This window comes from Notamacropus eugenii, chromosome 5, assembly GCF_028372415.1.
Source record: "Notamacropus eugenii isolate mMacEug1 chromosome 5, mMacEug1.pri_v2, whole genome shotgun sequence".
NCBI lineage: Eukaryota > Metazoa > Chordata > Mammalia > Diprotodontia > Macropodidae > Notamacropus > Notamacropus eugenii.
In genome coordinates this window covers 18,621,787-18,648,179 of record NC_092876.1, presented here as the reverse complement: position 1 = coordinate 18,648,179, position 26,393 = coordinate 18,621,787, and the positions used below count along the sequence as shown (strand labels likewise).

Genomic DNA, 26,393 nt, shown 5'->3' with positions numbered 1-26,393 from the left:
GACCAATGCCAACCTGTCATCCTGACTCTCCTTTCTCTACAATGTCCCAGAAATCTCTTTACCCTGGAAGTTTACTGCACCCCATATATTGGATGTGTCCTCTACTCCTCAGCCTCTCCCTCTGACTGAATTGTTCCTCCAAGAATCTCCATGTGAAAGAGGTTGCCCAGGCCAGCCATGGCCTCATTCCTTTACAGGATGCACTCCTAACTCACATGAACTTTTTCTAAAACCCTCCCTTCCCCTGAATGCAACACCTTCCTCTCTCCCCATTTCAGCTTCCTTTGTTGTCTTCTCCCACTAAATGTACTCTACATGAGGTAAGAGACTTCCTGCTTCCATCTATATTCCCAACTCTTAGCCCAATGTTTGGCATACAGTAAGAGCTTAATAAATCCTTGTTGACTGACTCTCTGGGCATCTTCCTTTTCCTCCTCTATCAACCCAAGGGTTGTTTTTCCTGATCATTACTGCCCAGCACCACCTCATGTCTTAATTTCCTAACAGTATGATCTCCTAGGAGTCCAGGTTTGGCCTAAGCAGGACCTCCCCCGCCAGGTCAGGCATGGCAGGAACAATGTGCCCAAGTTCTAGGGGCAAATGAGAATTCAAGTCACTTATGGGTGGCTTCACACAGAGGAATTATCCAGGTCTGAGAGATAGCAGTGGTCTTTCCAGTTCTTTATCTGATTCATTCTATAAAGAGCTCCCCTTATCAGGTCCTTCAAGCTCACATCACAAACAAAGAGGAGGAATCTACTGTATATGAGGCCCTGAATTACAGAAGTCAGCTAAAAGGGAGCCAGGGCTGTCAGGGATATCTCAAATTAAAAAGGGTTGGGGGATGGGACTAAGAATGGGATCCAGATAAAGGTTCTACTCCATAGAAAATCCTCTGGGCAGGTACTCAAGCTTCACAGACTGAAGGATCACTGTTCTCCACAGAGTTTCACTGGTTAGGTTTCTCTAATGCGCTGCTTCTGGGGAGGTCTGGCTCTCAAGCTCTGGATGCTAGAGAATTTATACCAGCCTCAACCCTTCTGTCCCCTGCAATTCTCACCTCTAGGAAATGTGACCCCTGGAAGTTCATTTTTCACATAACTTCAGAGTTGGATTTATTAATAGTTTGACTGAAGAAGAGTGACAGTCTGGAAAGCAATTTGGAACTATGTCCAAAGGGCTGTAAAATTGTGCATATCCTTTGATCCAGCAATATCACTGTTAGGTCTATATCCCACAGACATCCAAGAAAAGTGAAAAGAATCTATTTGCACAAAAATATTTCTAGCAGCTCTTTTTATGGTGGTTAAGAATTGGAAATCAAAGAGCTGTCCATCAATGGGGGAATGGCTAAACAAGCTGTTGTATATGATTATAATCGAATATTATTGTGCTATAAGAAATGACAAGCAGGATGATTTTAGAAAAACCTGTAAAGACTTATATGAACTGATGCAGTGAAGTGAACGGAACCAGGAGAAGGTGATATGCAGTTAAAGCAATATTGTTTGATGAAGTGTGAATGACTTCACTTTTCTCAGCAATATAAAGATGTAAGACAATAACTAAGGACTAACAATGAAACCTGCGATCTGTCTGTAGAAAAAGAAATGATATTATTTTAATGTAGATTGAAGAATTCTGTGTTTTCCTTTCTTTTCAAAATTCTTTCTTTTGAGTATTCTTGTGCAAAATGACTAACATGGAAATGTTTTGCATAATTGTACACGTATGACCTATATCTAGTTGCTTACAAACTCAGGAAGGGGGAAGAAGAGGGAAAGAGGGATAGAATTTGCAACGGAAAACTTTACCATCCAAATTGTTTTAAATTGTTTAACTTGTAATTGGGGGAACCTATATATACATATATATTTTAAAAATAGTGATGATATGTTTTTAATGATGGCTGTAGCTTGTGAATGTTTGCAGGCAGAAGGGAAAGAACCAAGAGAAAAGGAAAGCTTGAAAATTAGAGAGGTGGTGATTATAGGAATAATGCCTTGAAGAACACAGAAGAAGACGGGTAGAGGAGTCAGGTTAATTCGTAAGAAGAGCACCCATCATCAGAAACTTGAAATAATCAGATTATCTCTTTAAAAATTGATCCTATTTACAATTCGTTGATTTCGTCCAGTAAGTCTCTAAGTCATGCAAAATATCACCTAGCCTGTAATGAGTTCAGAATGCTAATCACATTCCTTTCTGGAATGAGGGGGAGTTGACAAGAGATAAGTTTTTAGAGGATTCCATCTGCACAGTTATGTGACTTCCTTTGCTTTCATTCATGTCAGTAGGAGCAGCGGAAGTATTGGGGGGAGATAATACAGGATTGTTGTTTGATATTTCATGAATCATGGCAGGTCAAAAGAGAAAGGAATTTGGAAGTAGGGGATAGAGTTGAACTGGTACTAAGGGATCAAGGCTGGGGAAGGGAGGAGAGTATAATTAGAGCAGAGGAGATGGAGTGGGAAACCAAAGATTCAGAACGCTTAAAAGTTATGGTGAAAATGCAACAATAATCTGGGAGGAATAAAGTATGGAAGAGATTATGATCAGCTAAAGGAAATTCAGAGTTCTTGATCATGGAAAAGGAACTTAATAAATATTTGTTGACTTGACATGGCTCATTTGATGGTGCTCTGCTCTGCTAATTCTCCTTAACATGGAGTGGTCATGGAGGTGGTAGGGCTGCATCTTTCCAAGTTTCCACACACTTTTCTTTTAGGAATTACACCTCCTTTGGTCACACTTATTGGGGAACTAGCTGCAGTGGGAATGCTTTATGGGTTCAAGTATACAGAATTTCCATTGTGCCCTTGGAAAAAGGACATTTTTTTATACTTGTCATCTAACTGATTCAGCTGGCTTCCCAAATATAAATCTGAAATAATAAATGGTAGCTTATTTATTGCCCAGTCTTGGATTTCTTGATACAGTTTTACCAATATTCTCATGGAGTAATGGACAGATCATCTTCTTTTGATCCTATGTTCCTTTCCCCCCTTTTAATAGTTATTTATTCTGAAATTTACAAAACTCAACAAATATACACATTTCCACATACAAAGATTATTGAGGGTTTACCCTTCTCCTCTGCTCAGACCTTCAGAAAGGACAAGTTGGTGGTGTTATGGAGTGAGCCTGGAGCTCATATCTGGCCTCAGAACCAGAAACATAGACATTTACCAGCTGTGTGACTCTGGGCAAGTCACTTAACTTCTGTTTGCCTCAGTTTCCTCAACTATACAATGGGAGCCCTGGAGAAGGAAACGGTGAACCATTCCAGTATCTTTGCAAAGAAGATCCCATTAAAATGGCATGAGACCATACGGCCCAATTAACAGTAGATGAGGTCAGTTCCATCTGTCCAACAATGTACGGGCTGGATTTAGCACTCACCACGTGAAATCCCTCCCCATAACCTGATGTACAAGTACGCTATTTACCGTTTACATTATTATTGGAAGACTCACCTCCCCTCTGGCCTCAGAGACTGTCTCACTGCGGCCCTGGGCGGGTCATCCGCACAATGGGCTGGAGAAGGGGCTGCCAAGCCCCTCTGGTGTCTCTGCCAGGAAGAGCCGGCCATGACTGAGAGAGCTGGCCAGCACGGGCTCCTCCCCTCACACGCTCTATACCGTAACCTAGAATTAGTCTGTTTCCATCTGGCGCTTCTTCTCCTTGGGCCTTACCTCACTCCCAGCTGGGCCTCTAGCAGTTCCCCCAACAGTGACCGGATGTCAGGAGGAAGGCCGGGCGGGGAGGAGGAGGAGGGAGTTCAGCCGCGGCCTGGTTGGGCCCAGGCGGCGGACCAGGGCTGGACGGAGAGAGGTCAGGGCTGGACGGAGAGAGGTCAGGGCCGGACGGAGAGAGGTCAGGGCTGGACGGAGAGAGGTCAGGGCCGGATGGAGAGAGGTCAGGGCTGGACGGAGAGAGGTCAGGGCCGGATGGAGAGAGGTCAGGGCCGGACGGAGAGAGGTCAGGGCTGGACGGAGAGAGGTCAGGGCCGGACGGAGAGAGGTCAGGGCCGGACGGAGAGAGGTCAGGGCTGGACGGAGAGAGGTCAGGGCCGGACGGAGAGAGCTCAGGGCCGGATGGGCCGATCACTGGCCCGCAGCAGCTGGGCTGGAGACGAGAGGGCAGCGAGGCCCGGGGCTGCGGGCGGACGGAGACGCTGTGGGGGCCAGGGTCCGGCCTCACCTTGGTCCGAGCGATCTGCAGGCCCTCGGGAAGCCACGTGGCCGGCCCAGGCTCCCTGCAGTGCGACCGCGCGCCCCCTTCTGGCCGTGCGAGGAGTGAAGGGGCGACACCTAAGGACACGGAAGGGCAGCGAGAGCGGGAAGTCCTCTGGGCGGCCGGCCTTCCTTTCTGGGGAGCTGGGACAGAAGGCGGGAGAGGCGGGGCACCGAGAGAGAAGAACAAGGTCAGCTCGGGTCACCCGGGGGCGGGGCGGAAAGGCAGGCCTGGCCTCTGATTGGCGGGTTCCGCGGGCGCCCACGACTCTGATTGGCTCTGGCTCCGGCCATGAGTGTGCACGTGCGAGCTCCATTGGCGCTCTTTACCACTCTGGGTCGGGGGCGCCGGGGAGCGGGCGAGGTGGGGGCGCTGTGAGCCGGGGCGGAGGAAGCAGCTCGGGCCTAGGGTGTGGAGCCAGTTCAGAATGAGGGGAATAGATTCAGGGAAGACTTCTCAGAATGTGAATTCTTTCCCCAGGGGGTAAAGGAGACCGAGAGGCTCAGGTTACAACGCCTTCCGAGTGCAGTAATTCCCATATAAGGATATAGGCTATGTGGTGTATTAGGATCTCAGTGGTTGGATAAAACTCGCTAACTTTTCGATGCCGTCATTCGCATGCGCCTCATTTACATGTACTCTCCATGCTTCATTTGCATATGCTGAGGTGTATTTCCGCGGGCTTTGTTACGCAAGGGGGGTGGGAGGGAAGTTTGGACTGGATTTTAAAGGGATTGGCTAGATTTCGCGCCTAGAATGGAAGACCGCATTTCTCAGCCAATGAGAATAACGGTCAGGGGTGGGAGGGGGTTTTGCGCTTAGGGTCTGTATATATCGCTGCTCTGCCTTTGTCTTCGGCTTTTCCCTGCTCCAGACTACCTGGTAAAGGGATTGCCCCGCTTCTCCAGAATCAGATAAAGGAACTTCCTGTTACCACTTTGAGATGCCTCTGAGGAGTCAGTTTGAGTAGGGGGTCTTGCCACCCCACTCAGGAGGAAGAGCGAGCTGGCGAGAGAAGTAGGGCTCCGGAGGGAACGGGAAAGCCTGACAGGAAGACTGAGCATGCGCACTGGCTACGCCAAACCTTTTGTCGGAGGGTGGGCGAGTTGGGGGGTGGAGTTTTAGGGCAGCTCTGGTGCACGCCCAGAGTCTGGCTAACTGGAGATTGTGAACGCAACTGTCCCAGAGGGGAAGTGACTGAGCATGCGCGGAGAGACCCTCCGATGTGACAGCACAATGGGAATTTTCTTAGCGAGGTAATGAGACTGAGCATGCGCGGAGGCTGGCTGACTGGATTAAGTGTAACCTGAAACTGACAGCGAGGGCTGCAGACTGAGCATGCGCCAAGGATAGCCACTGACTGTGGGTGGACTTCAGGGAAGAAAAACAAGCTTTCTTTGGGGATCCTGAAGGTAGGTCTGGGGTGCGGCGTCAAGTGAGCTGCTGAGAAGAAACGGAAAATTGGCTGGGCGGTGGGGGGAGGGCACCTGAGCCCCAAGCCTCGTGGGAACGTCGAGCCTCCCACCTGTCCTGACATTGGCTGTTGGTGAGACCCCGCAGACCCGGGGCTGCCCGACACTGGTCCGGGCTCTCTCAGCCTCCTCGCTCTCCTCCCTGGCACAAACGTTTGTCTCCTGACTCCGGGTTCCCTTAGTCCTTGACCCTGTCTGTGCCCCCTCCTCACCTCCACTGCCTGGCTTCCTTCAGATCCCAGCTCCAATCCTGCCTCCAAGAGAAACCCTCTATTCCCGACCCCCGCCCCAAGCCCTCTCTGTGCTGATTATCTCCAGTTTATCCCTTAGAAATCCTGTTCGTGTTGAGTTGTGTTCCTGTGGTCTTCTCCATTAAACTGACCTCCTTGAGAGCAGGAACTGAGTGAGTGTGTGTGTGTGTAGGTAGGTAGATAGGGGTGTGTGTGTGTGTGTGTGTGTGTGTGTGTGTGTGTGTGTGTGTGTGTGCGCGTGTGTGTGTGTGTGTGTGTGTGTGTGTGTGTGTGTGTGTGCGCGTGTGTGTGTGTGTGTGTGTGTGTGTGCGTGTGTGTGTGTGTGTGCGTGCTTGTAGGGGGTTTGAGACCAGAGTTCTGTGATCCTCCTCACCTTTATTTTTTTTCACTAGCTTTATATTCTGAGGTCACTGTACACGACTAGACTAGAGAAAAGGAGCAAACAGCTCCTGGGTTCCCGCCTAGCAGGGACAAGGTGAGTCAGTTTTCTTTCTCTGTGTCCTGCTGTGTCGGTTCCTAGAGTCTTAGGAGGTCCCTTTCTCCTCCTGCAGTGTCTCTTTTCCCAGAATCTCTGAGCCCCAGCCCTTTCCCCTAACAGGACCTGAGTCTTCCAAGACAGTAGTTCCCCTGTACATATCCATATTGCAGGGGAATTTGATGACTGTTTCCAGGTGCTCTCCTGCCCTTGTTGTGCCGAGAATTAGGGAGGGAGACCCGTTATATAATTGGAAGTGGATTTTATTAGCGTGAGACTGCAAGAGCTCCGATCAGGGGAAGGGCCAGGGTTTTTAAAGGCATAAGAAACAGGACGAAAGGTCAGGTTTTCCCAAGCGGGAAGTTACAGAAGCCAAGTTAGCAATTGGTCAATCCTTAACTTAAGGCCATATATGATTCAGAACAGCGTGGGGGAAGATTTCCTTCTTGGCAGGCTTTCTCCTTTGGCGGGCTTTCTTCTTTCATTAAGTAGGACGAGTATGAAATGGCTGGGATATACGCCAAATGGAGGATGCAGAATATCCTCCTCTTGTTCATGCTTTCTCATGCCCTTTCTCATGCTTGTGATGAAGACCCATCCATCTCTGTCACCTCTGCCTTATCTCTCCTGTCTTCCTCTTCCTCCCAACTCTGATTTCTGGTCTGGAATACTGAAGCCGTGTCCTCATGACTGTCCCAGTTTCCAGTTACTATTCCTTCCCATCCAGCATGCATTCACTTACCAACGTCATTGCCCATCACCGAGCATTCCAAGCTGTTCTCAGAGTGACCACAACTTCCCTCTCAGCTTATGTCCTGCTGCTCCCAACCAGAAAGCTGTGCTCCCGCTCACCCTCCTGAAGATTCCAAAGGGTGGATTCCTTCCTTCCTCTCACTGTTCTATCATGTACAGCATCCTCTGTTTGCTCAAGGAGAGTTGTGGTTTTGAAATTCCTCTGCATTTGTATTGCAAAGTTGTTTTACTGTATTTTATTTTTTATTATATTTATTTATTTTATTATTATTTTTTAATATTTTACAATCACTGCCATAAAATTAATATTTTATCCCCCCCCCACCTACTCTCCACTACCCCCCTCCCTCCCCACGACTGCATACAATTCTGTATAGGTTCTACATATACTTTCCTATTGAGTACGTTTTCACTATAGTCATGCTATGTAGTCGGACTAAAATAAATGGAAGAAATCATATAACAAATCAAAACATGATACACACACACACACACACACACACACTCACAAACATGATCTGCTACATTCTGCGAATGATTTCCATATTTCTTTCTCTGAGTGTGGAAGGCATTTTGCCTTTGAAAACCACCACTGGGATTTTTTTTTTTTATATAAGTTCTTGCGTTATTACGAAATTCCAAGTCTACCAGAAAAAACTCTCGCACACTGTGGTCGTTGCTGTGCACAAAGTTCTCCTGGTTCTGCTCCTGTATGGCAAAGTTTTGACTCATCCCCAGTCTTTCATCAGAAATACCTGAAAAGTCTGTTTTTCTTATGTAGAATTTAGCTTAGCTTTATTGGTTAGGTTATTCTTGGTTATAAACCTCTCTCCCTTTTGCCTTTGGGGATACAGACAATTCTCAATTGCTATAAGTGGAGCATTGTACAGACCTTCCCCTCCCCTTCAGGGCTCTACATGAGCCCACAGCCTGAGCAGCTTTAGTGCCTGGGCTCCCCCCATCCCCACAGTGGGGCAGTTTTAACCCCCTGGAAAACCAAGGACCCCTGGCAAGGTGCTGTACCAGCACTGCTGCTGCTTCCACTGCTGATGCTGCTACTGTCCCTGCCACTACTTTGATGTAGCCTGTTAGGAGCTGGAGTCAGAGCCCAGGTCCAGGGAGGTGTCCTGCTGGGAAGTCACATTTACAGGCAAATATATGTAAAGCAAGAACTGTCTGTATGATATTCTAAGATCTCCTCTGGTTTTTAGTAGCAACTGGCATGTCTTGTGTGAGCCTGAGAGTGGCTCTTTGATATTGTGCTGCTTCTTTCAGGATGCTTGTCAGAGTGTTTCTTTGATGCAGGAGCTCTAGCTTTTTGTTATGACATTCCTGGGGCTTTTCTTTCAGGAGGTGATCAGTGGATTCCTTCTGTCTTCACTTTGCTCTCTGACTCTAGTAATGTGTGGACGGCGGAAAGAGAATTCGGCCCGAATGTTTAAGGAGACAGGTGAGTATTCCAGAAGGGGAGGAGAAGGCCAGGTGGACAGGTGGAGGGGGAGCTGTCACTTAAAGCCCATTACAACCTGGCTCCAGTCCACCTGTCCATCCTCAGACATTGCTTCTCTTTCTTCAGTTGAGTTTGGCCACAGTGTCCTCCTTGTTCCTTCCCTGGGCCTTTGCTCTGGCTATGCTCATGCCTGGAAGTACTCAGAGCCATCTCTGTCCCTCCAGAATCTTATGTTTCCTGATGCTTTCATTCTTAGGCCTGTCCTTCTGTCCCTCTGTGGCTGTTGGCTCTTATATCTGTCTATCTTGCCTCCTCCAGTTTTAAGCTCCTGTAAGGCAGGGACTGTGTTGTGTCCTTGGCACCCTGCACAGTATCTGAAACATGGTGATGGGAAAAAGCATTTGTTAAACACCTACTTTGTGCCATTGCTGCGCTGCTGTTTTTTGTCCTTCATTCTCCAAGAGGACCAGGACATTGGGAAGAGGATGTCTTGACTTGCCAATGAATTGGATTTAAGTGAGGTAGGGGCTGGGCAAAGCCACCAGCCTAACTTTCTCTTCCAGAGCCATCTGGTTCCAGTGGTAAGCTATAGATCAGAACAATTGGAGATGGCTCAGTCTGCAGTGGGAGAACTTGGCCTCTTTAAGCTAAAGTCTTTCCCAGGGCTCAGTTTGTCTGAGGCAATGCCCATTCAGTGATTAAGGCTAGGTAAGAAATGAGGCAGAGAATGACTTCTTTTACCTAGTTAAGAAAAAACAATATGAGAGGGGAAGACCCTCAAGATCTCTGGCCAAAACAGAAACAACTGCTATTTACACTTCCTTTGAGCTATCAGAGCCCAAATAATGACCAAGCAAATGAGGCTTGGGCTAGGCCCTGTTATTGGCCCATCCGTGACAGTCAGAGTGATTTGGGCTTAAGGCATGGTCCTTAAAAGAAATCTAGCCTGTAAACTCCAAGGTATCTTGTGAGGTTTCAGCACTGTGCTAAGCACTTTACAGATATTATCTCATTTGATCCTCACAGCAGCTCTGGGTGGTAGGTGCCATTATGATCCCTACTTTACAGTTGAAGAAACTGAGGCAAACAGGGGGTAAGTGACTTGCCTAGGATTACACAGCTACTAAGTGTCTTAAGGCTAAATTTGAACTCTGATCTTCCCTACTCCAAGCTCTGTCTTCTATCCACTGTACCATTGAGCTCCTTCTTGTGGATCCTTGATCAATGCTGATAGAATGATTGAGAGAGAAGAATTTGCCTATTTTGGGAGAAAAGAAAACTGATAAGGGAAAGTTATATTAAGGAACGATCCAGGGCAAAAGGAGCAACATTTACAAGTACCTCAACTGCTAATTTTCTTTTGTGTCCTCCCCCTTAATACATCTGGCTCCCTGTTAACTTGATGATCAAACATCAAATGCCCTTTGCCCTTTATCACCTTTCACTATCTGGTCCCTTCTGGTCTTTCCAAGACCAGGACCCTTCCTGGACTCTGGGATCCAACTCCCCTGGCCTCCTTGCTACTCCTCCTAACAGTACTCCCTCTCTAATCCTGTGCTTTGTCAATAGCTCTCCCTCATGCTTGGACTGTATTCCTCTGGCTCCCTTCAAGACTCAGCTTGAATCCCATCTTCTCTCAGCAGCCTTTTCCAGGCCCCTGCATTGCCATCTTCTTCTAGCTTGAGAATATCTGCCATTCTTACTACATATATGTGTGTGTGTGCATATATACATACACACATAAACATACATACATACATCTCCATGTTTGCATGTTGTTTCCCCATTTGAATGTGTGCTCACTGAGGGCAGGGACTCTGCTTTGGCCTTGTTTCCCTAGCACTTAGAGCAGTGCCTGGCCCTTGTTGGCTAACTGGCTGTCCTGCTACTTGCCTCATTTGGGCTTCCTGACCACTCCCATCCGGGTCTTAGTGGCCGTTGTTACCTACTCTGCAGTTCAGCCTATGGCCGCAGCTGCTATTTTGGGCTGCCCTGTCACTTTCTTGGCACCTCCTGGCCTTACCATCCTCAAAAATCCCTAGGTTTTTTTCACCGAAACTATTTTCACCTCCTGTATTCGCATCCCAAATGTGTAAAGTTGGTGGGGTTTTTAGCCAAAATGCAGAATTTTCTGGTTTTCCCCACTAAATTTGTCTCAAACATTGGGCCCACTGTTGCAGTCTGTTGAGATTTTTAGGAGGTGGATTCTTTCTTTCCTAGCGTGAGTCTTATCAGTGTGTCATAAAATTGGACAAGCAATCTTCCTTTGCTATTTTATCAGTCCAGCTCCCCTTGATCCCATTTGAGTTCTGCTTGGCAAAGATACTGGAGTAGTTTTGCCATTTCTTTCTCCAGTTCATTTTACAGATGAGGATACTGAGGTAAACAGGTCACAGAGCTAGTAGGTGTCGGAGGCTGGATTTGAACTCAGGTCTTCCTGACTCCAAGTCTGGCGCTCTATCTACTGTACCGCCAGCTGCCCTATTTTTCCTTTACCTTTATGAAAAAATGATAGAAATATCAAGTAGTGTACAACCAAGGAGAGATCCTTTAGCTACTCTCCTAGAACCTTCAACCATTTCCTCAAACAGCAAGCATTTATCAAGCACTCAGTAGGTGGGGAAAAGTGTTTGCACTCAAGGAGCCCATTTTCCCTCAAGGAAAGATTTACACTTTGATCTGTAATGACCCATCAACATCTGCTTTGGGTTCTAGGGATTCAGGCATTTCCTGAATCTGCTCACTCTGTCCCATGCTGGATTTTAGTCCCCAGAAAAGAAGAGTCCAGATGTAGGAGGCACTAATCTGATCCCTGTGCTGGATGGGCAACGGAGGGATACCTCCAGCTTTGGGGAAGGGAGGGAGAAAATGAAAGTGAAGATACAGAGGTATCAGAAAAGAATCAGAGGGATGAGAAGACAGTCCCAACCAGATCTTGTCATCCTTGGTCTTAGTAGAGTTAGAAGAAAGGTCATGTCCAAGGGGACTTTAAGGTGGGAATTTTGGCCTCAGGGTGGTGAAAAGAATTTGGCCAAAATATCATGGAGTATATGACAGGGGGTCAACAAGTGAAGAATGAAAGAGTTTCCAGGGAGAATCCTGTTGAAAGTGTCATAGATCTGTAGCTTTCCTAGTCTAAACACAGTTTTATAGCATTCTTCAGAACCATTTGGCTACTCAGGGAGAAGGGAGGAGGAAGTTGTTGGGGGTGGGGTAGCTAGAGTGTACGATTGGTTTGGTGGAAGGGCTTGGGGATGAGGGTCTGTGCTGGTGAATGCTGTGTGGGAGCTCTAAGGAGGTATCAGTCACCTTCATGACTTCTTTCCCTCTCATAGTTCAGCCTTCTAAAGCTCCTGTCTTTGCCCAGGACAAGAGTCTAGAAGCAGGAAGTATTTCTGAGTTTCTGACCACCAGATACCAGGTAAGTTAACATTCTGTTTCCTGAAATATCATCTCACTTCCATTCTCCTGAATGGCTGTAGCCCATCCAGGTCTTATCCATAGACCTTAGTGGTGGGTTTTCTCTTCCAGAATATTTGAACACTGTAGTGGATGACACAGAACTGACAGAACGTCGGAGCCATGACTTGAGCGAATTTGTTGAACCAAGTGTCAAGCTTTATGTTTAGCCATATATTGTCTAGAACATGAACATCCTAATTTTGATAGCCAATGTAGTAGCTGGACTTCCAAGAACAATTTTCTCTACTTTTTCTGCCACTTTGCTTCCTTTTGTTTTCTCATTGATGCCTTTTATATTCAGGGATATTTCTCTGTCCCTTTCAAATTGGAATCTGGATGGGTAGTCCTCAAGTCCCTTCACCTTATAGGAGGGAAACCAGCCAACTTTTGGAACAGAGATGTCAGAGTCTTAGTTGTGGCAGAAATACAAACTTTACAAAGTCAATTCCAGTCAATGCCAAATTTTCTCTGCTCTCCTACTGAGCAAGATATACTCAGCTTAGTCTTTTGAACTAGTTGGGGATGTTTACGTCTCAACTCCATAGGGTCTTTTTTAGAGCTGGACAGCTTACCAGCCTCTTCCAAATTTGATTTTGTTGTTGTTGAGTTGTTTCTGTCATGTGTGACTCTCTGTGACCCCATTTTGAAATTTTCTTGGCAAACATACTGGAATGCTTTGCCATTTCTTTCTCCAGCTTATTTTACAGATGGGGACCTGAGGCAAACAGGGTAAAGTGATTTGTCCAGGGTCACAGAACTAGTAAGTGTCTAAGGTTGGCACTCTATCCACTCTGCTGCTTAGCTGCCCATCTTAACTTGATGGTGACACACAACTTCCCCATCTCTCTCTTCTGTTTCAGATGAACTCCATTTCACCAATTGTGTGACTTAACAGTTTGTTTCATGTATCCTTCATTTACTTTCCTTTTCATGTTTATCCTCCCATACCCACTGCCTTTTTTTCCTTCTAGAGTCCCTCCCTTCAGGTCCATACCTCCAAATCATCTCCATTTCCTTCTTATCATTTTTAAGTACTCTCTTTTCTATTGTTTCTTCCACAGCCTTCTCTTGACAACTGAGAACTAATAAATAGTCAGTACAGAAAGTGCTTTGAGATCCCTTCCCCACACCTTTACACACTGCTAACTCCATTAGGTTTTCTTGGACTGTGAGAGACATGGTCCTGGCTAAGAAGAATTGTGTTTGATGTTTCAGGATCCAGTGACATTCAGGGATGTATCTGTGGACTTCTCATTGGAGGAATGGGAATGCTTGAGCCCTGCTCAGAGGGATCTATACAAGGATGTGATGCTGGAGAATTATGAGAACCTGGTCTCTGTGGGTAAGGATGGCTGCCCCTGTGATTCCCATCTACCTGCTGGGCTAGTCTTGCTGTCTCATTTCCAGAAGCTTTGAGGGGTATGAAAAATACCTCTTGGCTTCTGTTAATGTATAGGGGTATTCATGTATACTCATAATGTAAGAGGAGTCCAAAGTCCTTTGGAGCCTGAAGATTGGATATTTCCAGGCACAAATTCTTTGCTTTTATATGGTTGGAAATTCTGTAATTTGACCAGGCTGGCCCTGAGGTGAAAGTTTTCCTGCACTCTTAACCTAACTTTAAATAGGAGATTTTGGTAAAATGCTGGGGCAGATACTTGAAGGAGTGAAAAGATCCTACTCTTGTAACACAGAAGACATCAAATTAAATAATTTTCTTTCTCAGCCCAAATCAGACAATTTATACAGAAGAGAAGTGGATGTTGGTGAGAGATTCATTGTACCATCCTCTGCACCTTCTCAGATTTCTTCTTTTCCATGAAGAGAAAGAGTCTAGGACTAGATTCTTGAGATAGATTTGTCCAATCCTTTCCTATTTCTATGCCCAGGACCAGGACTTCCATTTTCCAAACCACATGTGATCTCCCAGTTAGAACGAGGAGAGGCACCATGGATACCTGAGGAGGAACTTCCCAGAGACCCTTGGCCAGGTGAGGGAATGACAAGTAGGCTGATGGGCTTCATTACATATGGATGTTCAGCAGATCATTCAAGAAGCAGCACTATTGAAACATTGTGCTTACTTTTGGACCACTTATTCACTTGGGAGAGAGTTTTGGTATCTAATACTGCTGGGACATATTTCCTTATATTGGAGAGGAGATTTGATGCAAAGGGGATTTTTGTTATACCAGCTAACCACTTTTCCTTCTTATCCTACTTGCATTCATTTTTATTAGGGCAAAAGCACTTAAATTTCATGTAGCTATCATTATCCAGAGTATCTTTTGTGATCATCTCTGTCCTTCCTTTCAAGTCTGAGAATTCTCGTTTTTGCCACAGTAGTTAGTTACCTGATCTAGTTCTGTTCTAAAGTTTTAAATGATGTGTTCTTTAATATTCAGATAATAATAAACCAGCTTTTTTCTCTCCCTTCCTTTATATCCATTTTAACTTAAATGTTATGCTGTGTAAGATGCTGGTCTAATTCTAATTTTTGTCAAGCCTCTTTTCAGGTTTCCCAGAGTTTTTGAACAAATGAGTTTTTCCTCAAGGAATTTTTGCTTTTGTGTTTTACATGACACTATTTTTAATTTGTTTCTAATTTATTCTTATCTAATCTTTTCCACTGTTGTATGTGTTTATTTTTTAGTCAATAACAAGTAGGTTTCAGGAAGAGAATTTTTTAAAATGGAATTTTATTGACAACCTTTATTGTACCCCCAGAATTTCTCCTAGTACCTCTCCCCTTTCTCTTTCTGAGAGAACCATCCCTTATAACAAATTCCAAGTTCTCTCCCTCCCACTGGCCCCTCCTGTTGAGAAGTCAGGCAACATCATACCCGTTATACAAAAGACGACATGCAAAACGTACATAATATTTCTAAATAAAAAAATAAAAAGGGGGGAAAAAGTCAGCAAAACCAACATGTACATCAAAAAAGTCTGAAAATATATGCAGTTCAAGAGACTTCTTGACCTCCCGCCTCTACAGAGGAGTAAAGCTGAGATGTCTTCTTAGCTGCCCTCACTGGAGCCCCTGGGTGTTTCTACAACATTGACTTGGGGGTTTTTTTGTTGCTTCTTTATTTGCTTTGGGATCTATTTATTCACCTTGTTGAAGTTATTGTGTGCGCTCTTTTATTGTTTCTTACAGCACAGTGATATTCTGTTCCATTCATGAGCCTTAGTTTGGCCATTCCCCAACTGGTGGGATCCACTTAGATCCACCTTTTTCACCACAGAAAGTGCTGCCATAAATATTGTGGTGTAAGGGGACTTTCTTGTCATTAGCCATCTTAGGATATAAACCAAGTAGTAGCATCTCTGAGTTAAAGGGTATTGATATTTTTGTCACTTTATTTGCATAATTCTAAATTGCTTTCCAAAATGTGCTGTAGCACAGTGCTCCCAGCAGTGCATTAGTGTGCCTGTCTTCCCACAGCCCCTCCAACATTGAGGATTCCCAACTTTTATTGTTGTTTCCGATTTACTGGTGTTTTGCATTGTATTTCTCCTATCACTAGTGAGTTGGAGCATTCTTTCCTGTAGCTCTTAGTAGTTTGCAGTTCTTCTTTTCAGAATTTGTCTGTGTCTGCGTCTGTGTGTATGTGTGTGTGTGAGTGTACAGACAGACAGACAGATAAATAGGTAGAAAGATATCAGCTAGGTGGTACCTGGATAGAGCACTGGGCTTGGAATCAGGAAGACTCATCTTGATGAGTTCAAATCCTAACTCAGACACTTACTAGCTGTGTGACCCTGGGCAAGTCCCTTAACCCTGTTTACCTTGGTTCCTTGTCTGTAAAATGAGCTGGAAAAGGAAATGCCAAACCACTCCAGTATCTTTGCCAAGAAAACTCCAAATGTGGACACAAAGTTGGATATGACTGAAGAGACACAACAACAGTATATATATATGTACATGCACACATATATGTGGTTATACACATACAAATATTCACACACCTTTAGGGAGTTATGCATAAATTGTGAACACCAAACTTTTATGTTTTCAATCAGTGTATCAACATTTATTAAATGCCTACTATGTGGCAAGCACCATGCTAAGGCCTGGGGACACAAACGGAAGCAAAAGACAAGCCCTGACCTTAAAGGGCTTATAATCTAATGGGAGAGACAACACACAAATATATACAAACAAGCTTTATATAGAGGACATAGGAGGGAAGACACTGGAATCTTCAATTCCAGGGTTTGAGGAAGGCTTCCTGTACCAGGTAGAATTGTAGTTCAAAGTTAAAGGAAGCCAGGGAGGTCAGTGGTCAGTGTGGGGGAGCACTCGGGCTAAGGGAGACTAGCAGAAACTGAGAGGTGGAACAGCCAGGAGGCCCATGGCACTGAATCAAAGAGGATATTCCTTCTACAGGAATAAGGTGTAAGAAGATGGGAAAGGTAGGAGGGGTTGAGGCTATGAAGAGCTTTAAATATGAAACTGAATTTATATTTGATCCTGAAGGCAATAGGGATATTTTCAATTATCACATTTTTTGTTTAAAAAAAAATAGTCCCTCCTCAAAGAATTTATGATACATTTTTCTGTTTTCTGTGTTTCTGACACATATTTATTTCTTTTAGATTTGTTTAATCAAGGGAGCAGGTGTGAGAGCCAAGACTTGCCTCAGAGTGAGAGTACTTACCTGGGAGCATCAGCCAAGGAAAGAGGATCAGAGAACAGTCCCTGGTGTCTTAATACAGGAAAATCTGGGCCATGTATGATCAAGTTAAAAAGCCAGAAGGGTCCCCAGGATGGAGAATCCCACCAATTAACAGTCACTCACAAAAGGTCATCTTGTCAGGGGAATGTACCAGAAAATAATTCTTTGGTGAGACATGTTAGTCTGAAGCCAGTCTGTTTTGCCCAAGAAAGAGCTGCTGTGGGGAAAAGTCTCTATAAGTATAATATACTTGCAAAGAGCCTGAGAAACTTTTCAGACAAAATTAATTGTAACAGATTCTTCTCAAGGAAGAAGCTTCATAAGTGTAACATAGGCAGGAAATTTTTCATCTACCAATCAGATGCCATTAAATGTCATATAGCTGGTGAAAAGCTCTATGAATGTAATAAATGTGGGAAAGCTTTTGACAAGAGATCAAATCTCACTGAATATCAGCAAATTCATTTTAGAGAAAAACCCACTGAACTGAATAAATATGAGAAAGAAAGTCTTATTAGACATCAGGAAATTACTGCTACAGTGAAACCTTTTGAATGTAAAGAGTGCGGGAAATCTTTCAGGGGGAAGCGATACCTTGAAAACCATCTGAGGACTCATACTGGAGAGAAACCTTTTGAATGCAGTGAATGTGGGAAAGCTTTCAGTGCCAGCCAGTACCTTTCTAGACATCAGATAATTCATATTGACCTGAAACCCTTTCAGTGTAATGAATGTGGGAAAGCCTTCAGGATGAACGATCATCTTAAAATGCATCAGAGAATTCATACAGGGGAGAAACCTTTTGAATGTAATAAATGTGAGAAAGCCTTCAGCCATAGGGGGAGCCTGAGTAGGCATCAAAGAGTCCATACTACAGTGAAACCCTTTGAATGTCCTGAATGAAGAAAAACCTTCTATGGCAGGCTGGATCGTAATAGCCATCAGAGAATTCATACTGGAGTGTAACTCTTAGAATGTAATGAATATGGGAAAGCTTCAGCGAGGAGGATCACCTGAAAAGCAATCAGACAACCCTCACTGGAGAAAAATGCTTTAGAATATAGTGAATGGAGAAACTAAATAAACTCAATAAGAGACAGAGTCTTGGCAGACATCTGAGAATTCATCCTGGAATGAAAACTTTTTAATGTAAGAATGTGGGAAAAACCTTCAGCCTATATCTTCATCTTAAAGTGTATCAGAGAATTCATACTTGAAAGAAATTTTTCAAATGTAATAAATGGTGAAATGCCTTCAGGGAGAAGCAAATCCTTATTATCCATCAGAATTCATGTTGGTATGATTCTTAGGGATGTTGTGAATGTGGAAAAACTTTGAAGCTGAAGGATGAAACTCATAGGATCACAGGATACTCATATTGGATAGAAACTCTTTAAATTGAAGGACTGTAGGAAAACCTTGAATGACAAGCAGAATTTTATCAGATAATTCCTAATACAAGGAAACTCTTTGAATGTAAAGGATGTGGGAAATCTTTCAGACCAAAAGAGTACCTTATCAGCTATCAGAGAACTCATACAGATACTAGAGGCTGTGAATGTTAGATACTCTTTAGCCACCAAGGTAGGCTTAATAAACATTTGAAAACTCATACTGGATGTAACCCTTTTGAATGTAATGAATGGCAATCCTTCACTGAAAAGCAGTGCCCTTATTAGATATCCAAAAGCTCATAAATGAGTGAAACCTTCTGAATGTGGCAGAAATAGAGAAGGATAAACAGGGTGGGAAATAGGATGGAGAGAAATACACAGTAATCATAACTATGAATGTGAGTGGGATGAACTCACCCATAAAACAAGCAGATAGCAGAATGGATTAAAAACAAGAATCTGACAATAAGTTGCTTACAGGAAAGACACTTAAAGCAGAAAAACACAGAGAAAGGTAAGGGTAAAAAAGGTAAAGGTAAGGGACAGAATATTATGCTTTAGCTGAAGGAAAAAGAAACAAGGGTAGCAATCATGATTTCAGAGAAATGAAAGCAAAAATCGATCTAAATAAATGAGATAAGCAGGGTAATTATATTTTGCTAAAAGCTCCACAGACAATGAAGTCATATCAATGCTGAACATATATGAACCAAATAGTATAATATCCAGATTCTTACAGTTAAATGAATTACATGAGGAAATAGTAAAACCATACTAGTGTTCACAAATGTTATTTTATTATCCAATTCTACATTTAGATCACTGGATTGTCATGAGTAGGCCTGGACCAGAATATTTGGCAATATTCAGCATATGTGAGTTGCAATAACTTTGTATTTCTGGTGATTAAAGTGGGTGAAAAGGCAATATGTGGGGGGAAGGAAAGTGGAAGAACCTCTGGTGATTGGATTGACCCTCTCAGCAAAGGTGGGGCCTCCCCACTACCAGCAGGCTTCTGTCCTGGTATCTATTAATGCCCTAGTTAACAGTATTTCATCCATTTTTCCAATATATGGTCAAATTGATATTGGGTCTGTAATCCCATCTGTGTATTTCTTTAATCTGAGCTGGGACTCTGCCAATTTCCTATTCTCCCTGAAGGTGTGACAAACTTGGATACAAGGGTTCAGGACAATCTTTAGAGGCAGTTCTTACTTCTCTATTCCGTCTACTATCAGTTCCCTTTTCTCGATGTGTTCTGTATAGTTCATTAGTTGGAATACCATCTGTGCTTCCAAAAGCTACCCTTGCACTCAATAGAACAGTAAACAATTCTTTCCTTGTCAATCTATTCTGACTTTGAATCCACTGGCTATTTACTCTTCTCTCTTGAGGAAATTAATGTTTTTCCCCAGTCCCTGGGTCACTTAACTCTGAAATCTTGTTCAGCACCTCCAAAAGAGGTTGCCTTATTTCCCCAATTATTAGAGTCAAAACTAGGTGCTTGTAAGCAGGAGGAGTCATCTTCACTATTCCTGTGGCAAACTGCTAAGGGAGGGGGTATCACACATACATCTGCATTTCCAATCATTATGACAGTCTTCATTACCTTCTCCTTTAATATCATTATACAGTCCCTAAATGAATACCAGGTTTTGTCTCCACTAGGCCATGCAGAATCAGTAGCATACTGCTTCCTGCATCCTCCTGCAGCTAAAGCTAAAAGATTAGTCATATTGTTACCTCCTTTCACACTATAATCTCTAAAGGCTTGCTGTACAAAAGAATTCTGACTGATATCTATAAATTTCAAACAATCCATGCCATCTGTAGATACTCCTCTGGTGCCTTCATCACTTTTTCTCATCATCTAAGATATTAACAATTCTCCCAACCTTTGGGAGAATATCTGTGACTTCCTGCTGAGTCAAATCCTCAGTTGTCTCCATAAACACTGTTCCCTGCTTGTTTCTCCTGTTTTTGCCTTAGTATGGGGAGTGCTTCAGCCTGAGAAGTCTCCCCCTATAATGTTTCATTTTCCCAACTCTGATTTCATTACTTTTTCTGCCCATGCACTCCTGGCTGTGATCGTTTTGGCACCTAGGCTGGATATGTACAAAAGTTGTATGCACTCTTCTTTTATCAGCTTTCCTCTTCTTCTTAGCTTAATGAATAGCCTTTTCTTCCACATGAGACCCTCCCTTCAGCTTGCTCTTTTAAAGGGGAGCTCACATACTGAAAATTCCCATGTGAACTAGCTAACTGTTTTACCATCTGAATTTTTTCCTTCAGCAGCTCATCTCTGCTTTTACACCTATTACTGTAACCTGTTAACAAAATCCAGCCTCTCCTACACACTCCTGTCAGTTCCTTCCCTAGTATTATTGGTATTCCTTGCAATCATCTTGTCAAGTCTCTAGGTTCCCCCTCCTGTACCTTGCTTTCCAGTTCTCATAGGGTCCACTACTTTTAGTCCATTCCCTTGCCAGGGAGGAATATGGTAAATCCTCTCATCCTGGGATATACATACATATATATGTATATATATATGTGTGTGCATACATTCTTCCTCTAAATCCTTTCTGCTTCCAAATAGAGATTTTATACTCTGTGATCTTGTTTGTGACACCATATGTATTGCCCAGACAATACAGTACCAAAGGCGACTATGAATATGCCAGCATAATTATGAATCACAAAGTAGAAACACAGTCTCCATATAGTAGGCAGCAAAACAACATTTATTCGGACACCAGAAAGCCAAATCTGTCATATTAACAAAAAAGTCAATACAGATTACCCCTCCTGGAGACAAAGGCATTTCCAAGCATTCCCCCATCACCACCTGGCTGCTGAAGCCTTCTCACAAACAAGCGTGAGCCTAGTCTGTGTCATTCCTAGATCTGACTAGCCTTACCAACTTCCTCTCAGCTCTGCTCCACCCTTCCTTCCACCTGTTCAGCGTGCTCCTCTCACCGCATGTGACTTAGGGTTCCACGTGATTTAAGCAGGTCACATGGGCCTATTAATAAATGGGAAAGATCTTCCCATTTTGCTATAATAGCATATCATAGAAGAAAATGAACATAAATGAGCTCCCTAAACCCTCCCACCCCTAAGGACAAGATGGATTCACAACTGACTAAACAGTTAAAGAACTATTAATTTCAGCACTATATAACCTATTTGAAAAAATAGGCAAGGAGTCCTACCAAATTCTTGCTATGACATGTGTATGTCCTATAATGCTGACACCTAGACAGTGACAAACAGGAACAGAGAAAGAAAACTATAGACCCATTTCCCTAATGAATATTGAGGCTAAAATTTTAAATAAACTAGCAAAACAATTACAACATAAAAAAAAAAAAAAAAAACTTATGCACTCTGACCAAGTGGGGTTTATACCAGGAGTACAGGGATGGTTCAAAATTAGGAAAACTATTAGAATGATTGATCATATCAACTACAGAGCCAAGAAAAATGAGATTTCTGAATCAATAGGTACAGAAAAATTTTTAATAAAATGAAAAAAAAAAAACCCATGTCTCCTGAGAACACTAGAAAGCACAGGAATAAATGGAGTTTTCCTTGAAATGATAAGTTGTAGCTATCTAAAACCATCAACAAGCATTATCCATAACAAGGATAAGGTCCCAATAAGATCAAGGGTGAAGTAAGTATGCCCATTATCACCACTGTCATTCAATATTGCACCAGAAATACTAGCTATAGCAATAAGACAAGAAAAAAAGAAATTGAAGGAATAAGAACAGACAATAAGAAAGCAAAGCTATCACTCTTTGCAGATGGTATATTGGTATCCTTAGGGAATCCTGAAGAATGAAGTAAAAAACCTATTGAAATGATAAACAATCTCAGCAGAGTTGCAGAAAATAAAATAAATCTACATAAATCATCAGCATTTCTACATATTACAAAACAAAGTCCAACAGGAAGAGATAAAAAGAAAAATCCTTTTTAAAATGCAGACAACATAAAATACTTGGGAGTCTGTCTGCCAAGACATACCTAAGAACTATATGAATACAGTTACAAAACACTTTTTACACAGACAAATTTAAACAATTCGAGGAATATTAATTGCTCATAAGCAAAACACCTGGCAAAAAAACCCCAAACCTACCTGTGAGTAGGTGACAGCCCATTCCTGGGGAAGAGGGGCAGGTTCTGTTTAATAGTAAGGGGCAGAATTAGGAGCTATGGTTGCACTTGGTAGAGAAACCTTTCACATCAATGAAAAGAAAATCTCCTTACTATGGAAGCTCCCCAAATATGGAAAGGACTGTCTCAGGAGGTAACAGGTCTAGCGTAGAGGAGGCCTGACAGAGCAAGCAAGATTGTCCTTTCCCCTTGGGAGTGATGTTGCAACAACTGAAGTGGGAAAATGTTGATGCAGTATGGATTCACCAAAAGTACAGCGGATATCTAATTCTGAGAGTCTAGGAATGTGGGACTTCCCAAAGTTCTTACTTCCAGGGGAGAGGAGAGAATAAAATTGTAGAGAAGGCATGACCTGGAGCCAGACTAGCTTGGAGCTGGCACAGCATCAAAGCTAAGAGCCCTGTAAGGAAAGCACAATGGAGAACCTTAACACCATACTCAATAAAGGTGAGTAACTGAGGATAGGATGTTTTAGGGATTAGGATGTTTCTCTGGATTAGTCTTTGCCCCACCCCCAATGTCATTTAGCTAAGAAAATCCTGAGTGCCCTGGTCCCAGGACTTCTAGAAGGCATGGCCCTTCTTAAAGGAGCTGTTCCATTTGTGATCCAGAAATAAACTTGAGGAACCTAGAATGAGGGGCTTTGTGAGCCTTAACTCAGATCAGAAGCTATCAGGGTCACTACAATTCTCAGGTATTGGCACTTCCTTGAGTTAACCTACCAGCATGCCATGCCATCTGGCAGTCTTCATCTCCAGTTTTAGAGCCCAACAAATTTGACGAGCATAGGCCCTTACCCCCTGCCCTGCATATGGGGTCCTCCTCTGGCCAAACCTGGGTACCCAGCATATGCTACTCTTTGAGGATGAAGAGGTGGTCAGAGTAGCTTTGAAGATCATGAAGAACAACATCTTTTTATGGAGGCAAAAAAAAGAAGACATCCAGGATGGGATCCAGTAAAGTGATCCTCAGAGCCAAGATTCTAACTCAGGTCTTCCTTTTTCCATTCCATCAACTGTCTACACTCACAACCTGAGTCACATCCCTGCAGCAGGACATTTAGATACTGAAGGTTTGGCTCCGTGACTTATCTAGGGAATTTCCCCTCTGTGCACAACCATTCCAGTTCCCCACAGGATTCATGAAGGACATGCCTAGCATGATCTCTAAGTCCCTTTCCACAACTCATTCTTGGATTCCAGCAGTTATCCTGCCCATGATCATGCCAGGCCTCCCCTGAGAATTTTCATGCTTCTGAACTCAGGGGTACTGTGGGCCAGATCCTTGCCCCTCCCCAAGCTTACCTTTCCTACTGTGCATAATAGGGACTCAAGAGCTTGACCCTGCCTCCAAATATTAGACTTTTCCCCCAGCGGGACAAGCTCTGGTCAAAGGGGAGCTATCCACTGTGCTGATTCTAACTTTTGTTCCTTGTTTCCCTCTAGGACCTCAGCCCTTCTCTAGACTTGTGAGTTTGAAGCTTCAGAGATTGTTTCTGACTGTTTACCCCAAGAACTCTAGCCGCCATTCTTCCAGAGTGCCTGGAGGTTGCTGGCCGTAATGACTGGTCAATCAAAGTGTCAGCTTATCCCAGAGAGTGCACCAGGTGCACCAAGAACCCTTTAATCTGCTGGGTAGAGAAGATCATAAAAAAAGTCTGCCTCATCTGTGCTTTCTCCAGACTTCACAGGGGTCATAGTATGATCTGCCTGTAAGAACCTAACACACAAAAACAAGTAAGTCATCCAGTCAAGAGATCTTCTTCCATGGCCCCAGACAGCCACAATGCCTATGTTCTGCTTGGGAGAGATATTATAAGAACTGGCCATTTCAGATGAAGTGATCATAGTAACATGTCTAGCATGTCAGCAGCTGACATTCATGTGGGTACAATGGATATGGCAGAGTCAAGTTCACAGAACACAATATGATTCATAGAAAATATTTTCCCCCAGGAAGACCTGAGACTGAAAGTAGTAGATATTCATTGAAAGTCTTGAACATAAAGACTTCCAGTTCATGTAAGAGAACTGGGATGGTTGACTAGACATTTTCTCCAGTCCTCATGATCTCTCAAACATCTCCAAAACAAATTATTTGCCAAAGACAAAGCCACTTCAACAGTTTCCATGATCTAGGACACCCAGCATCTGAAAGAAGATAAAATATAATTTTCCCCAAACCCAAGAACTGATACTTACTGACCCTGAGCTCAATATTTCTTGCCCACCTCCGACATTACCAGGCAGTAAAGCTGCCCTAGCAGATACAAGGACACCACATAGAGTTTACATCAAAACTCACCCCTCCTTAGTCCTCTCTCCTTCTTTCCAGTGCCATGGAGACTGTGGCTTCAGACTATGGAAGTTTGCTCAAGACTTAATAGCCAGCTTGGTCACAGCCCTTCAGGCTCCAAAGCTTGCCACGCAGGGGCTGGAACCTGGAAACACCAGTACAGGGGAAAGCATGATTCCTACTTTTCTCCATATTCTTCATAATACTAATGCTTCCAGGACATCTCTTTAGAGAATCCCTATATGCTAGATGCTTTCTGCTACTGCCTTCCAGGGTTCTCTACATGAATTCCCCTTTTCTGTGATGCCTCATTTCCACAACAAAGCAATTGATTACATCATGATCATGATGACGATGATAGTAATAGCTAACTTTTCAAACAGTATTTAGTATGTACTCTACTAGGCAGTGTACTAAGTACTTTACAATGATTATTTGTGGGAAGCAGGTGATATTACTGCCCCTATTTTACAGATGAATAAACTGAGGAAAGCAGAGATTAAGGGACTTGCCCATAGTTGCCTACAATGCCCCTTGTCCACCACTTCCTTGTTACCCCTATCTATTCAGTTGCTATTAATGTCCTTGTCTACTGTGTTTTTTCACTCCTGTTGAATTTATGTTGTTTGGGGTATTTGAAAGGCAAATAATCTCTTCAGTTCTGTTCTTTCTAAAATCTTTTCAAACTTTTTTATTATTCAATATCTGTCTTTTGTTCGGTATGGTTAAGCTCATCCTTGTTTGTCTTGGACCAATGACATCATGAGGTGATGTCTTGTTTTGTGACTGAATTGGATTGAAGTGAGGTCGAGTTGCACAAATGGGTTCAGGAAGAGTCAGATGAGTGAAATGGCTGAAAAACAAGAAGAAGGGACCACAGGGGTGAAGGGATCTCTAGCCTGAGAAGAGAAGATGTGGCAAAATCAGGGGCTGAGGTGGTTTGGAAATGGGCATGGCTGGAGTGGGTGCTTCCTTAAATGGGGGTTCATGGGGGAAGTCACCATGAGAAGGTCACAGGGACAGAGGTGAAATAATATTCTAGGGAATCAGGAACTAAGCTGTTGTTGTTCAGTCACTTCACTCCTGTCTGATTCTTTGTGAGCCCATCTGAGGTTTGCTAGGCAGAGTTATGGAAGTGGTCTGCTATTTCCTTCCCCTGCTCGTTTTACAGATGAGAAAAGTAAGGCAAACAGGGTGAAGTGACTTGCCTGGGGTCACACAGCTAGGAAGTGTCTGAGGTCAGAGTTAAACTCAGGTCTTCCTGACTCCAGGCCCAGTGCTCTATCCATTGCAACACCTAACTATCCCAAGCTGAACTGGAATACTAAATCTGCAATAAAGCTGGAAAGGTGCAGTGTTTAGATGCCAGAGAAAAAAGTTTTTCTTTCCCCTGGAAGTAATCCAGAGCCATTGGAACTATTAGCTGGGGAATGATGTAGTCAGAAGCACATTTATGAAAATGACTTAGGCAGCTCCATAGAAAAAGGACTGCAGTAGAAAGAGACTTACAACATTCTAGGATAGACTTGATCAGAGCTTCAATCCGGGTTATGACCAGTGAATGAAGAGTATGGTGAATGTATAAGACATTTTGGGAAAGAAAGAAGATTTGACCACTGGATAGATATGTGAGATGAAAATGAGATCTTAAGGCAGGGTGATTGGAAGGATTGTGCTGTGTACACTGGTAAGTCTGATTGGAAACATGAATCCTTTATTGATTATATTGAGTTTGAGATAT

General features: G+C 43.4%; 1 protein-coding gene across 9 annotated transcripts; it reads left to right on the top strand.

The window, feature by feature from the left end:
* The first annotated feature begins 4,807 nt into the window (after positions 1-4,807).
* Positions 4,808-25,342, top strand: LOC140508308 (zinc finger protein 69 homolog B-like). 9 transcript variants are annotated; one of them, XR_011968381.1, is made up of 9 exons: positions 4,808-5,648; positions 6,352-6,434; positions 8,538-8,637; positions 11,973-12,058; positions 13,315-13,441; positions 13,989-14,090; positions 16,699-18,362; positions 18,991-19,047; positions 23,803-25,342. XR_011968381.1 is itself a non-coding variant. In XM_072616129.1 (8 exons), exons 4-8 carry the CDS (start codon positions 8,589-8,591, stop codon positions 17,679-17,681), a joined length of 1,347 nt encoding a protein of 448 aa, XP_072472230.1. In that variant the 5' UTR covers positions 4,808-5,648; positions 6,039-6,111; positions 6,352-6,434; positions 8,538-8,588; the 3' UTR covers positions 17,682-18,390. The 9 variants fall into 9 exon arrangements, 7 of the variants coding, with proteins under 7 accessions (XP_072472230.1, XP_072472229.1, XP_072472234.1 ...); XR_011968380.1 differs by having other exon boundaries at positions 18,991-22,804; XM_072616129.1 differs by lacking the exons at positions 18,991-19,047; positions 23,803-25,342 and adding an exon at positions 6,039-6,111 and having other exon boundaries at positions 16,699-18,390.
* The last annotated feature ends 1,051 nt before the right edge of the window (positions 25,343-26,393 follow it).

Bases quoted from the DNA above. Each gene is read 5' to 3' on its own strand.
- LOC140508308 (XM_072616130.1), top strand. From the start codon at position 8,589: ATGTGTGGACGGCGGAAAGAGAATTCGGCCCGAATGTTTAAGGAGACA. The intron at 8,638-11,972 runs GTGAGTATTCCA...TCCCTCTCATAG, and splicing joins CCGAATGTTTAAGGAGACAG to TTCAGCCTTCTAAAGCTCCT. The intron at 13,442-13,988 runs GTAAGGATGGCT...TTCTATGCCCAG, and splicing joins TGAGAACCTGGTCTCTGTGG to GACCAGGACTTCCATTTTCC.